Here is a 14,879-nt window from a genome sequence, read left to right as displayed (position 1 = left end):
TCCTTTGGCGTAGGGTTTGTCCTGTTTGTCCTATATAGAGAGCTGAAGGGCACTGTTAGCATTTGATGGCATAATACACAATGTTAGAGGATGAGCAATTAAATAGACCTGAGATGGTATGTTGGTTGTTGTTGGGGCCAGTAATGGTGTTGTCCGGGTGTATGTGGCACATACCTGCCAAGTTCTTGCCGGAAAAATAAGGGATCGGCAGACCGGAAGTAGCGCTGCCACCATTTTGGAACTGGGTAGAGCAGCACTGGAAGTCGTTTCTGAGCATACTCTGCCCAGTTCCAAAATGGCCACCGTGCCAGAAGTCGCGCTGCGGCCATTTTGGAACTGGGCAGAGGAGCCTCGAAAGTCACTTCTGAGCATGCTCCGCCCAGTTCCAAAATGGCCGTCGCACCAGAAATCACTTCTACGTATGTCCAGAGACTCCAGATATGCGCAGAAGGAGCCTCCCCCGGCCAGTAAGTAAACCAGGAAAAAACAAAAAAAATCCGTTTTTCCAGCTGGGAACGGCTGGAAAAACGGGGGTTTCCCAGGGAAAACGGGAGACTTGGCAGCTATGATGTGGCAGCAAAGTTGGCATCTGGGTTTATTGCAGGCTCTGGTACCAGTGTCCATGTTAAGTCTGGTGGTTGTCTTATTGTGGGTGAGGAGTTGTTTAAGATTGGGTGGCTGTCTGTAGGCAATGAAAGGTCTTCCTCCCAGAGCTTGAGAAAGAGAGCTGTCATTGTCTAGGAGAGGTTATAGATCTCTGATAATGCGTTGTACTGTTTTAACTTGGGAGCTGTATGTGATAATTATCGCAGTGGTGTTCTGTTATTTTCTTTTTTGGGTATGTCTTGCAGCAGGTTCTCTCTAGGTATCAGTCTGGCTCTGTTGATCTGTTGTTTAACTTCATCAGGTGGATATTTTAGTTCTAAAAAGGTTTGCTGTAGATCGCTTAGGTGAGATTCTGGTCTGTTATGCCACAGAAAAATTCACACTAATGTAAAACTAATTAGAAATCAGCCCACTGTGTAATATGTTACAACATACATTTGGGTTTTCAGCCAGAATATTGCAGTGTGGGACATTGGGCTTTTCCACATGTATGGTGTGTAAATACACACTACAGCACAGGGCACATTGTTGAAGGATGATGCTCAAAGTTAACATCAGTTTCCTTCTGATCTCTACCATATAAAGGTAAAGGGACCCCTGACAATTAGGTCCAGGTCATGTAGCCAGCATGACAAAGCCGCTTCTGGTAAACCAGAGCAGCACATGGAAACGCTGTTTACCTTCCCGCTGTAGCGGTTCCTATTTATCTACGTGCTTTTGACGTGCTTTCGAACTGCTAGGTTGGCAGGAGCTGGGACAAGCAACGGGAGCTCACCCCGACACAGGGATTCGAACCGCCGACCTTCTGATCAGCAAGCCCTAGGCTCAGTGGTTTAACCCACAGCGCCACCTGGGTCCCCTCTCTACCATATAGCCAGCCTCTAATTCAACAGTTTGCAGTTTGGCCTTCTGAGTCACTCCTTGATACAGTAGCATCTTTTCATCTTCCTTTTATTGCCCACCTGCGATCCTTATGGTGAAGCATTTTGTGCCGTCATTTATGTCACAGGCCGCCTCAACACATTTTTACACTACAGCATCTCTGATGGGCGCTTGAATGCCACCTGCTTAGCAACGGGCTTCCCACGTCCCAATATCACATGGGTTGCGCCAAGAGGCCTGAAGGAGGAACACGAGATCACAAATCCCAATGGCACAGTATCGGTCATAAGCAATATCCTTGTAAATGCCTCAGATAGCCATTCTGGACAAGAGATGATCTGCAAGGTTACACACAGGGGGAAAGAGATGGATCTCAAGGTACCAAGAAAAGGTAAGTGAGCAAAGCACTCGGTGCCTGTCATCTTCCTAAAAGGTAGCGAAACTTCCATCTTAACAATCTTGTGTTTTCTTTTCTTCCATTCTATAAGGGATAAGGGATGGCGAACCTGCACCCCTCCATATGTTACTGACCTACAGCCTTCCATCATTCCTGATCATTGTCCATGATACCTGGGGGCAATGGGTACAACAACCTCTGGAGGGTCACAAGTTTGCCATGCCTGATGTAAAACAAAAAAACAAAATTCAGAATAAAGAGAGGCTTTAGCGCAGGGATGGGGAAACAGGTTCCAGGTGGCCAATTTTGGCAGTTGAGTGGGGCTACCCACCTGTCCATCCCTTGATCCTTTAATATTATATATTTCACAATTCCTCTTATCAAGTAATAATTATCATTTTATTCTATTGCTACATGCATGCATTCTTCCTTATTTTTTCGATCCTTCAAGATGGATTTGGGCATGTCTCTCTCTGAAATTCTATACACTTACCTGTTTCATAAACTGAAACGCACTCACTGGTTTTCAGCGAATGCATTTTGAACATATTCTTAGAAGTGATTTCAACCTCTAGTCATCTCACCACTACAGCAATTTAAGAACCTCACTTTCAATGTAGAATTGTGATTTTATTCTATGTTAATTACATTATTATATCATATATTTATATTTATATTACATAGACTCCTCTCCATACTGTCAGCAATTATGTTCTTTACTCCATATAGGCTATCCATATGCTGTGGTGGTAACTGTACTCTTCCTAATTTCTCTGACTGTGGTTATTATTGCGGTGTGCTGCTGGAAACGACACCAAAAATAATGCAGAAGTAAGTTATTTAAACTAAAAGAAGATAAATATACATTGTTGCTATGCAGACTACTTGATCTTGAATGGTACCTGATGCACATAAAAATGCTGGATAGCAGTTGAATGATAGGGCTTGTGCTCAGGAATTTGGTTTGTCCTGATTTCTGAGAGCTCCCAGGTAGGCTCCACCCCCCTTTTGTGCTTGAAGAGTGGGCCAGAGTGAAGACTACTCCTACTCGGTCCGCTCCCCTGGCTCCACCACCCAGTCACGATTGGTTCATTTGAACTGAGGTTTGGCGGGAACCTCAAGGTCTGTGACCTGGGGAGGTGGACCAGGAGCGCTCTGCCGGGAGTCACAGAGGATCAGGGGTGCTGCGCACGGGCACGCAAATGGTGCCCTCCATTTCATGGGGAGAGTGGTTATTTTTGCACAAATTTATTGACTGGAGAACACCATCACAATTTAGAAATTACGAATTTCCAAGGTTGGCTGTGTTTCAGTTTTCATATTGTTTCATAAAGTGTGAATTAGCGATGTTTACCTTTAAATGTGAGCTAAATTGAATTTCTTATTAACCACTACTTACACTCAGTTGAAACAGGTGATTTCTGAGTACTGTTTAAACAAATGTATGTTTATTTGGGCTATGAGATATGGCTGATTCTTGTTCAAAATAGTTTTTCTGTTATTTTGACTTGAAAATAAGGTTGTGGGTTTTTTAAAAAAATGACATGCAAATTGCTGCAGGAATATGGGGAACTGAATTTAACGTTGGTAAAATGAGAAACTGGCAGAACCCAAAATTGACATCCCTAGTTGCAAATAGGTTCTGGGATAAGGAAGGAATGAGAAACGTTCTCTCTGTGAACTTCTTTTAACTTTTCTTAGCATCTAAGCATCTAAGCGCATGACAGCAAGTCAAAATCTGCTTCCAAACTTAAAAACATGTTGTATGTGTCTGAAACAGAGCCCAATAAATGCCAAACACTAATGACTTTTTAATTTAATTTAATTTAATTTAATTTTAAGATTAATTTTATTTTTATTCAATTTTACATTTTCATTCGTATATAAATCATAATCATAAAAATTTAGGATTCCCTGAATCCTTGGACTTCCCTCCACCCCTTCATGGGTTCCATTGTTAATCTTTCTTTCCACCTGCATTATATAATGTTCTCCATTTTTCCTGAAAATTCAGTTCTCACCATAGTTCTTGTTACATTACAAGTATTGTTAAAATCCTGCCAATGTTTTTAATTGTTTGCAGTGTTCTCCAAGGTAACTTATAATTTTCTCCCATTCTTTGTTAAATTTATTGCCTTCTTGATTTCTGATCTTCCCGGTCATTTTCACCATTTTGGTGTAGTCCATCATATTTATTTTACCATTTATATAACGCTATATCATAAAAAAAAATATTTCTGTGGTTTACAACTGTATTAAGACATACAAATGAGCCATTTCCTGAATTTTATAACCTTTTCTGGGGGGACCCAAGGCCATAAAATTTCTGGGGTGCCCAAGTCCATTTAATTGACATTCACATCCAACAGTGTATCAGCAACAGTTGCTAGCAGACTAGAAGGAATGGAAACAGCTTCAAAATCATGACGCCACCTGGATTTCATCCACTGGATGTATTCTCTAACATACGGTAGTTCCCTTTCCGCAGAAACACAACCAGTATATTACAGCAAAGTAAACGAATATCGCCCAGCTGCATGCTGAGGGTAGCTGGGAACATTTGAAACTTTTCAGTGTCAGGAGCTAAGCCTCTTGCCTTTGCTAAACAAGACATGCTTAGCTAAACACCCTTAGCTGAGAATATGAGACTATTTATATGAGGCTGGAGACAGGGCCAAACTAGGGTTGCCAGACTCAATAGAGGACAGGACTTCTGTGCCTTTAATTGCCCTGCTCTCTTTTGAGTCTGGAAACCTTAAAGAGAAACCAGCAGATCCTTTGTTTAATTTCCAAGCAAAGGGTCTGCTGGTTTCTGTCCTCTATTGAGTCTGGCAACCCTAGGTCAAACACAATTAGCATTCAGAAAATTGCACAAATGGCTTACATTGTTTTTCAGGTGTGAGGAGTCAGGATTTAGAGTGAATCCCTTGCACCTGGTATTTGTACTGGCAGGGGTAGGAAAGCTACCACTGAAGTGTATGGGAGCCTGTTCCACATTGGTGCAAACAGCAGGCATGGAGGGAACTGAACTGGGACCACAGTGGGAGGGGAAGGGTCACAGCCATCCCCTCCTGCTCCATCCTATTTCTACTCAGGATAAGGGGTCCTGCAAATACAACATATATTTAAGAGCTTTCACATCATTTGTAATGGTATGGGAGGTGTTGTGTCTCATTTGGTCTTAAACTGATATCGTGGGGCATCGTTTCCATGTTGTACACCCATGCCTTTTGCCCTATACTAGAGTTGTTCACACACTACTCCAAACACTTGTACACACTGTCTCTACACATGTGCAAGTGTTTGCATGGAAGTATACACTTGTTGTACGTCCCAGTCACTGTGCACACAGACTGTACTCTCGTTGAACGTTACACGGGAAGAGCAGCAGTGTTGTGCAGCTCATCTGTTGTGTACACCGGGACCAAGATGGAACACATGCTGAACGTATTATGTGAACACCTCAACTGTTATCTCAATAAAGAGGCTTTGCAAAAGTTCTGAAGCATTACAAAAACTGCCCTATCAGTATGCGTGAGCTTTCCCCCACAGGGCAAAAAGCATTTCGTGGCGATGGGGAAAATATTTTGACTGGGAAAATGCCATGGAAGGAAATGCTTAAATGCCATTCACAGCACTGTGTTCCCAATCTGGTTCAGGGGCTTCCCATGCCCTATCTAGCTTGGTGCAGAGATGTTTATAGACTTGACCTATGCATCAGAGGCAACATTGATGATAATATAACTTTCCAGTCCTGGGAGATGGAGTTTTCCTTGGTCTACACAGCCTAAATTCCTTCATGCTTAAAATATGCCCTATGAATTGGCAAGGCTTGTGAACAAAGAAATTACATTCAGTGTTTAACTTTCTCTGGGCAGCTTCATTTGAAACAGCTTTATTCCAGCTTAAGTCATTCACAACATTTAAACAAAGTGAGCTGCCATAACATTTTACCGATAAGGCAGTTAAGCTTAGTGAGAGTTTTGGGTTGATGTCAGCCACAACCCCATATGAAGCTGCAGATAGAGGCTTCTAGAACTTTCGCTTCCTTTCTCTGGAACTTTATTTTCTCTGCGTGCAAACAGGCACGCACATACTAGCAGAAACTGGGCCACCAGCTGAAAGAGACTTTTCAGAGGTGGAATCGCTTCCCTTCATAGCTGCCAAGTTTTCCCTTTTCTTGCGAGGAAGCCTATTCAGCATAATGGAATTTCCCTTAAAAAAAGGGAGAACTTGGCAGCTATGCTTCCCTTACAAATTAAGGTAGGTGGCAGCCTCGGGTGCTTTCAGGCACGGGGAATATTGCATTAGTGGTTCTGATTATAATACTAGAACTCCTGTCTCGTTTTTTTAAAAAAATGTTCCCCTCACACGACAACACCTGTTATGAAACTGTGGTGATTTAAAATTAGACTTTTGTAAAAACACATATTATTCTATTAGGATTTTGAATCCCCCCGGGTTTAAATGAAAATTCTATGAAAAATGTATATGTATTGGAAATGTATTTATTTTTATTTTTTTTAAAAAAGGAAGCTCTAACTGGAAAAATTAAATGTTCATCAAACATACAAACATCTACTTGTAGGGCAGGAGTAAAAAATTTCAGCTGACCTATACCATATCCTATATCTTGACAAGCTTTCTACTTTCAAATTTGCCCCTCAGCTTTCTTATGAGCCAGCAATGCTGTGCCATACCTCCACTGCCCAGTCTCTTGTCTGGAACCATATCCTGCTTGAAATTCCTGGAAACGTTAGATTAAGACAGATAAGGACAGTCATAGGGAGTGTCTGCCATAACTTGAAGCCAAGTATCATAAGGAGGGATTTTGTTTCCTGTCTTAAACAAAAGAAATGGACACTTATAAATTCTTATCTAATATTCAGAGATGTTTTCATGGGGTAGTGTTTAGGGAAGCTTTTAATGTTTAATAGATTATTGTATTTTAATATTCTGTTGGAAGCCGCCCAGGGTGGCTGGGGAAATCCAGCCAGATGGATGGGGTATAAATAAATCATCATCATCATCATCATCATCATCATCAAGGTTTTTACAGCACTGAGGAAATAGGAACGAAACAACTAATTAAGGGCATGTTGTTCTTAACATGAGAACATATTCTTCTGTTGCTGGGGTTTTAGACTGCGGTAAATTTTTCTGGAGCTCGTCATGGCAGCCCCAGCTCCTGGAGTGTCCAAAAATGAAGGCAGTTGTGTTGCTCCATTGTGCATGTGTATAAACATGCACAGGGCCGTCTTAAGCTCATCGGGCGCCCTGGTGCAGGGATCCCTCGGACGCCCCCACCCCACCCCCTTTTTTAAAAAAAAGGAAAAAGGAAAGCTCTTACCTTCCCTGGAGACGCTCGTGCCGGAAGGCCTCGGGGCTTCCCGGAGCCCTCCCGCCGGCAGCGGAGGCCAGATGGGCGTGCCATGGAGCCAGCGGGGAGAGCCTCCCTGGCACAGTGTTAGGGCCTGGCATGCCAGGCGGCGGGGGGAGCCTCACGGCAGCCCCCGCACCTCACAGCGGGGCCGCGCTGTGCTGGAGGCCGCACGGCGGCTTCTCATGGCCCTGTCTGTCTCCCATGGGGCCGGAGATGCCGGATTGAGTGGGGGAGGGGGCGCTGCTGCTCCACGTGGCCTTCCTCCCTTCTCCCAGAGGGCTGGGGTGCCTGGGAGGGCCCGGGCTGCGCCAGGGCCTTCCCGGCCATCTCCCGCGACTCCAGCGCTTACTGGGTCCACGCAGCCTCCCCTCTTCCGTGGGTGGGCCACAGGGCCCGGGTGGGTCCGGGTAGTGCCAGGAGGCCTCCCGGCTGTTTCCTTGTGCCAACAGGGCGCTGCATTCCTTCCCGCCAACAGGGCGCTGCGTTTCATTGGTAGAGCCGCTGCCATGTGGCGTCGCCTCTACCAATGAAACGCAGCGCCGGAGTGAGGGATGACCCTGGCGCTGCAGAGCAGAACAGGGTCCTAGTGCCCCTGTTCCCTGCTCTCCCCTGAGCGGCGCGGCTGGCGGGTGTGCAAGACTCGGAGGAGGGAAAAGGGAGGCCGCCACGCAGCTCCTCCACTTGCTGGGGTGCCCCTCAGCGCCCAGGCGCCCCGCACCACTAGAGCCAATGGGCAAGCCGGCCCTGAACATGCAATCACACACACACATGCACACACACAAGTACGCACACAAAAGCATAATATCCAATTTATTAGGGATCAGCCTGGCTGAAACCTCTGCATACTTATCTGGACATAAGCTCTATTGAACTCAGCAGTGCTTCCTTCTGAAGGCATATAAGATGATGGTGATTCATACATTAATAAACAATAGTAATGATAATCAATGATAAGTTCAACGTCTGAAACTCAGAGCAGGGGTAGCTAGCTATATCTTCACAAAGAAATCTTCTCTTGTGTATCTAGTACTTTCTTCTTGTAAGGAAATTGTCTTGTCAAAGGATTTCTTGAAACATCTTAACATGCAGAGCAACAGCGACACCCAAACCTGCTCTTTCAGCTCTCAGAAATCCTGTTTCCTATATAGACTGGATCCCTTCCAAACAGTAGCAGCCAAGCCCCAAACAGGATATATTGCACAAGAACCCTGACCTTTCCCTTCACCTTCATAGTTCCATATTTTCTCTTGCAGCTATGGAGTGGCTTTTGATTCTGAAACATTTTTGATTGTCACACAAGTGAGGGCTGCACACCACACACTTCCTCCTGCAATGTGGGTTTGTGGTTGTGGAGCAGGAGAAGTAGTTCTGAGAAAAAGAGCAACGCTTCTCTCAATAAATAAGCATTCCTCAAACACTCATGTGTAATCTATTCCTGTATTCCCCCTCCCCCTTTCTTCAGCAACCTGGGTCCTATTTAGATAGGAGATGTGAGAACAGACTTTATTCATCATACACAATGGGGAAAAAACTCTGAAATGGCTCCCTAACACTTGAAACATGCCTGACATTGTCATTTTTTAAAGGCAAACAGCCTTTTATTTACCCAGGTTTTAGGTGGGTACAGTGATGGGGCGGGACTTGTTGGATGAGCATTTTAAGAATTTTGTATTGTACTGTACATCTTTTTCTAATTTGGCTCTTAATTTTAGAGTTTACTTCACTGTATATTAAGTTGTTAAGTTACCTTGTATATGGCAACAAATATATATAATATTGATAAAATAAAATAATTAAAACTACTCTATCTATCGATCATCTATCTGTTCTCTTTTAGGAATCTAAGGGATTAAACCAACATTCTGAATTTTGTTCCAGGGAACTGAAAGACATTCTAGCAACTGTGTCTATATAACTGGCATGTCTTGAATGCAACATCAATTTAAAGGAGAATCTGGACCAAATTTGGGATTCATCATTGTCAGCCTTTCCTCTCTTTCCACTGAAAGGATCCCTATGGTTGAAGCTTACAACTCTGCCTACAACAAACAATGGCAGGTCTCCAACAGGAAAATAACATGTACCTTCTAGGTAGCCCTTCTACCAATATAGATTTGTGAACCATGGCCAGATCCTGTGTCAACAGAAGTAATAGGCCACATACATTTTCAGTGGCAAATATAATATCAGCTGGGATCCAGAGATTCTCTTGTACAAGCAGAAGGCATCTCTGTGGGTACAACCCCCCCTAGATTCTGTCAATTCTCCCCTCTTGATATAGCCTCTCTTGCTACATCCCATGTTTTCCCCAATGGTGGGAAAGCACCATTGTCTGAGCAGTGTCCTGCTTGTTTGTCACTGGATCCAACCCAAAGAAAATGTACAGTGGTACCTCGGTTTATGAACACCTTGGTTTACGAATTTTCGGTTTACAAATGCCACAGACCCATCTGGAACGGATTAATTCACTTTCCATTACTTTCAATGGGAAAGTTCGCTTCAGTTTATGAACGCTTCAGTTTATGAACAGACTTCCGGAACCAATTGTATTCATAAACCGAGGTACCACTGTATTATTAATTCTTAAATGAAAATAGAATGAGAAAAGAAGGTGGTAAACAGCAGTGTTATAGTCTAGTAAAGGGCTTAGAATGGTTAAAACCAAGAAACTCATGTGCAGGGTTTGGGGCCAGTTTCCACCATGAAGTATTCATTTGCCCCCAAAAGAAAAAAAGCACAATGCAAAATAAAGACAGATCTGCTTCTGTTAATATAACTTTGGCTTTCCTTCTTTAAACACACTATTGTTAGCAGCTGATTTTAAAGGGAATCTTGAAAGAAAAATGCAAAGAGTCAATGTTTTCCAGCAATCTACTGAAGAGGAAGGGCACAGGTTGGATGAATAAGAGCTATTCAATAATTCTGCAACTATGGGGATTGAACAGGAAACAATTCATTAGGCTTTAAAAAGAATTAAGGAGAAGAGGAAGCTATTGTTTAAAGGGACAGTAGCCCGAAAGACCTTAGCAGTGCTTACCAAACCACATTGAACAGGCTAGTGCTGAAATCGATTTCATTTTAAGAAAGTAATAATAAGAACCTACCAATCAGGTAAAAGAAAAGAAAAGAAAGAAACACAGGAAAAAATGGAACATAGCAGGTAATAATGTCACATGGATTTTGTAAAACCTGAGAGAATAAAGGGATGTCAATTTCAAATTAAATGGCTCAGATAAAAGCAACCTAAGTAAATATTTTTAGATGGGCATTAATTAGTTCCTGGTGTTAGTTATCCTAACTGTGCTTTATGGCAATTTCTTGTACATTCATTGTTATCTCTTCTGTGGCTACCTCTCGTAAAATAAATCATTGCACTGAATGTATGGAAAGACCTGCTGCATTTTATGTAGAAACCAAATAAAGTAATTTCAAATAAAAGTGATAATATGCTCCTTATTGTCGATGTCTTCGGTTTTCATTTTGGTCAAAATGGGACCTCAGATTAAAATAGTGCTACAAGTGGGTGTAGATTTGGTGTGATGATAGTCTAATAGTCCTTTTTACCTTTAAAAATATTTCTGCACTGATTTCTTTAAAAGGAAAAAAAATGACATTTAAAAAATAGCAACGAACTAGTAGACAGCTTCTCTGGCTTTCTGCAGTTTCCTGTGGTTACAAGAAAGCCCACCTGAAGTTATTATAGGGGCACTTGGGAAGGCTGAAGAATGTGGACCACCAGAAAGGGGATTTATAGAATCAAACCAAAGACATTCACGAAAAAACTTGGACACCTCTAAGGTAAGGGACGTGCCCTTCACCCATAAGAATTTCACTGAAAAATTCTCTCCACTTTGGTAATCTTTAATAATTTGATCATTTGTAATGCAATTTCTTTTCTAGTGCATTGATGGAGAATGGTAAACAAGCAAATGAGTACATTTTTCCTGATTACATAATTTACAATTATGTAAGCTACCTCAAAGTTTTGTAGAGAGGTGGGATATTGTATGGATAAATTGAGAAATCTGTGCTAAACCACTGCAATCTCCCTGCCACATTTGTTTTCAAAACTTTTTTGAGACTGTACATGCCACATTGCAGTGTTAGGATGTTCAGCTAGTCAGATTAAGATTGGCAAAATCAGCACAACTACTAAAGCAGTCAGCTGGTAGTCTTTTTCCAACCACTTACTGCAGCTATGCTGCTAAATGAATCAATATGGCAGAAAGATGAGAACTTTGCTGAAATCAACTTTCCATTTCCTCACCTAGATCAGAAGATAATTGTTTGCAAATTAGATGGGTGACTTTGACAAGGAGTGCAAATGATTCAGCACAGACGGATAAATATTTTGCATTTAAATTTGCATGCTTGCAGTTTCAGAGGTCTGGTGATGAACTTTTCAAACACAGGGCAACCTGCCACTCACCCACCTGCTCTAGGCCTAGGAGCAGAGGATTCTGGGAGGGGTTGGCTTATCAGGCTGTTGGCACCGTTGACATTCTGCAAAACTGTCCATATGCACTATAGCATTACCAATGTTCCGGTGACTCACTGGGTAATATCAACACTCGCAGTTGCACAATACCTTTGCTAGGAGAACCAACCAAAATGTCACAAAATAGTAGCAAGATAGATCTAGTTAACATCCTGCCTTTGTGTTTTCAAAAATAGGCAGTGACCGCTATCCCAGAATACTAGCTGTGTAACCAGATACTGGGAACACCTAGTAGAGACTTACTCAGTTTGCAATATCCATTTTGTAAGAGAACCTTGTCCTTATGGCTACAACATCCAGCTGATTTGTGTACTCCCATCCCTTCTTTATTTTTCCTTGTCTACCTGTCACTTGCTTTGTGTAATTTCCTGCAGAAAGAAGCCCCTAGCCCCTTCTAAATCTTTCAGCAACTTCCCATTTTGCTAACTATGGCTGGTTTAGTTACAGGGTAGTAGTTTAGGCATTCCACAGGCGAATGAACACAATCATGGTGAATTCATTATCTGAAACACCACAAACTACTCACAACAGGTGGGAATCAGCAGGCTTAGGGGCACTAAAAATAAATATTCAGGGGGAAACCTCTAAGGGGTGGAGTGGCAAAAGAAGCCCAGTGAACACTGACTGAGTGGGCTCAGCAAACCCACAATGCTAGCTGACTGATACTTGTTGGAGGGGGAGGAAAATGGACACTTGTTCAGGAAGAGAGCATAGTTGGTTGTTTGGAATCCCGAGCAGTAAAACTCTACACTACTGCAGTTTCCCACTTGTCCTTCCTGAGCCACATTCCCAAACAGAAGTTTCTAATAACAAAACCTTTTGCCACCAGTACAAGTGTACCACTAAGAGACTTTAACTTGGCTCTACACTGAATGCTATCCAAAGATTCTAGATAACTAGGGAGCCATGTAGATGGTCCTCTGGGCTCCTGTAACCCTTGGATTTGTATAATTCATTCATTCATTCATTCATTCTCCTGGCACACAGACAGTTCTGTCAAAGCACATAGAACAACTGCATCACAGAATTGCTTCTTCCCTATTTATTTACACCCAGTGCTTTTTTTATTTAAAAATGTATAGATGTACTCTCATTTTGACTCAAGAAGACCACCATTTTATAGTTCAAATCAGGAAAAATAAAGACAGTAAATGGACATCAGGGGTTCCAATGGAACTGACGATTCACCGTGCTAGAGAAGAAACTATTTTTTAAATAAATTTTTAGTTTCTTCTCCCCTTAGATTCACAAAATGTTTAGGGGTATGCATCCCCCTGCATCCCCCCAGAAAAAAGGTACTGTTTACACCTATAAAAATGGTTCTTAAATGCTACCCTTTTGACATAACTGTTGTGCCTCTTTTGTGAGGTCATCCACTGGTTGCACAAAGTTTAACAATGAAACACCAACACTCTTAATAAACCTTTTGTTCCCACATGCAAGTTTACACCCTCCAGATTGCTTTCTTCCAACTGAGAATGGAGAGTTTTCCCCAAAGTTCTTCACAGTGAATCCAGCTGTGAAAGTTCATGGGAGATTTGCACTCGTTTTGGCTCCTTTTCAGAAGTTGCTATGTATCTCACTCCCTCACATGTTTATTCAAAAGCAATTACCACTAAAGTTAATAAGACTTACTCCAAGTAAATAAGTCTGCATAGGGCATGGATTTGAGAAAATAAAAATTGGCTTATTATTTGGAATTAGGAGATCAAACTGTAAATCGGTAATAGGAGGTTTATTTCCAAAACCCTAAAACGGGTGTTTCCAATCTTTTGGATTTGTCTTCGCAAGCATTGCCATTTCCATTTTTAGAAGGCTAGGAAGTCATGGGAAAAATCCTCCCCCTTCCAGCAATGGAATGAATCAATATATCAGATTTCAGAAGGGTGCCCTCCAGTTCATGCACAGCAGTTTAAAGTTACAGCTGTGTTTTCATGGCTGACTTTTTAAACAGTTGTTTTGCATACTCCACAATACAATCCTGTACATCTATTCAGAAGGCATGGCCATTAAGTTCAATGGGGATTACTCTCAGATGAGGATTGTGGCCTAACTCACAGAAATCCCAAAGGTGTCTGTATAGATGGTACCTGACGCCGGTCAAGTTAGCTAAAATGTACCACAAAAGCGACAATAAATGTTGGAAATGTAAGCAGGATGTTGGCTCATTCTACCATATGTGGTGGACATGCCCTAAGATAAAAGGCTTCTGGGAAATGATTTATAATGAATTGAAAAAGATGTTTAAAAACACATTTTTGAAAAAACCGGAAGCCTTTTTGCTTGGAATAATTGGGGAAGAAATTCCCAAGGACGATGTTAATCTGTTCATGTATGCCACCACAGCTGCTAGGATTTTAATAGCAAAATATTGGAAAAAAGAGGAATTGCCTTCGAAGCAGGAATGGCAAATGAAAATGATGGACTATATGGAATTGGCAGAATTGACAGGAAGACTCCGGGACCAGACAAATGACAAAGTTTTTAAAGACTGGAAGAAATTTAAAATGTATATAGGGAATGTATTTGATAATTAGAGTTTGAATATCCAGGAAAATAAAGAGGTTAAGGCATTAGGGAAATAATAGAAGATTAAAAGTTTGAAATTAGGGTAGATGATATGAAGATGAATTACTTTTGAAGTTTTTAAAGGGATTACATGATGGGTAAGAAAGATGATTTAGATACTGCTATAGAAGTTTATAAAAATGAAAATCAGATAGTAGGGAATTGGGGAAGCCTGAAGACAATGATTATTAAAATGGATGAGAAATGATATATTTTTCTGTTATATGTTGTTTGATTTTTGTATTTTTGTATTTTGTATTTTGATGTTTTTTGTATTTTGTATGTTTTGTTGATAAAAGATTAATAAAAAATATATTAAAAAAAAAAAGAAATCCCAAAGGTGTCATGGGCTTTGAAGATGCTCAAACTCAGGACAAAAGGGAGAAATGTGTCAATAGGAAGGCATGCTTGGCAAACCCTCACCATGATCGACTCCTGCCCAGAAACCTATGTCCAGGGCCGTCTCAAGCCGTTCGGGCACCCTGGTGCCGTGGTGCGGAGATCGCTCCGGCGCCCCCGCCCTGGTGGGCAGGCACAGCGCACAG

The 14,879-nt window shown here is 41.9% G+C and overlaps 1 protein-coding gene across 2 annotated transcripts in view; it reads left to right on the top strand.

The window, feature by feature from the left end:
- The window catches only part of CD200 (CD200 molecule), a 28,487-nt gene extending 13,634 nt beyond the window's left edge, over positions 1–14,853 (top strand). The window contains exons 4-6 of one of the 2 annotated variants that reach the window (XM_035114777.2): positions 1,616–1,879; positions 2,615–2,716; positions 9,147–14,853. In XM_035114777.2, coding sequence (XP_034970668.1) covers positions 1,616–1,879; positions 2,615–2,709 — 359 coding nt within the window. In that variant the 3' untranslated portion in view covers positions 2,710–2,716; positions 9,147–14,853. Of the gene's footprint in view, positions 1–1,615; positions 1,880–2,614; positions 2,717–9,105 lie in introns of both variants that reach the window. The other variant, XM_035114776.2, reaches the window with a different exon arrangement.
- Positions 14,854–14,879: the final 26 nt, after the last annotated feature.

The sequence above is a fragment of the Zootoca vivipara genome, chromosome 4 (genome assembly GCF_963506605.1).
Source record: "Zootoca vivipara chromosome 4, rZooViv1.1, whole genome shotgun sequence".
Classification (NCBI taxonomy): domain Eukaryota; kingdom Metazoa; phylum Chordata; class Lepidosauria; order Squamata; family Lacertidae; genus Zootoca; species Zootoca vivipara.
The sequence above is the reverse complement of the archived record's forward strand: the minus strand, read 5'-3'. Positions and strand labels throughout refer to the sequence as shown.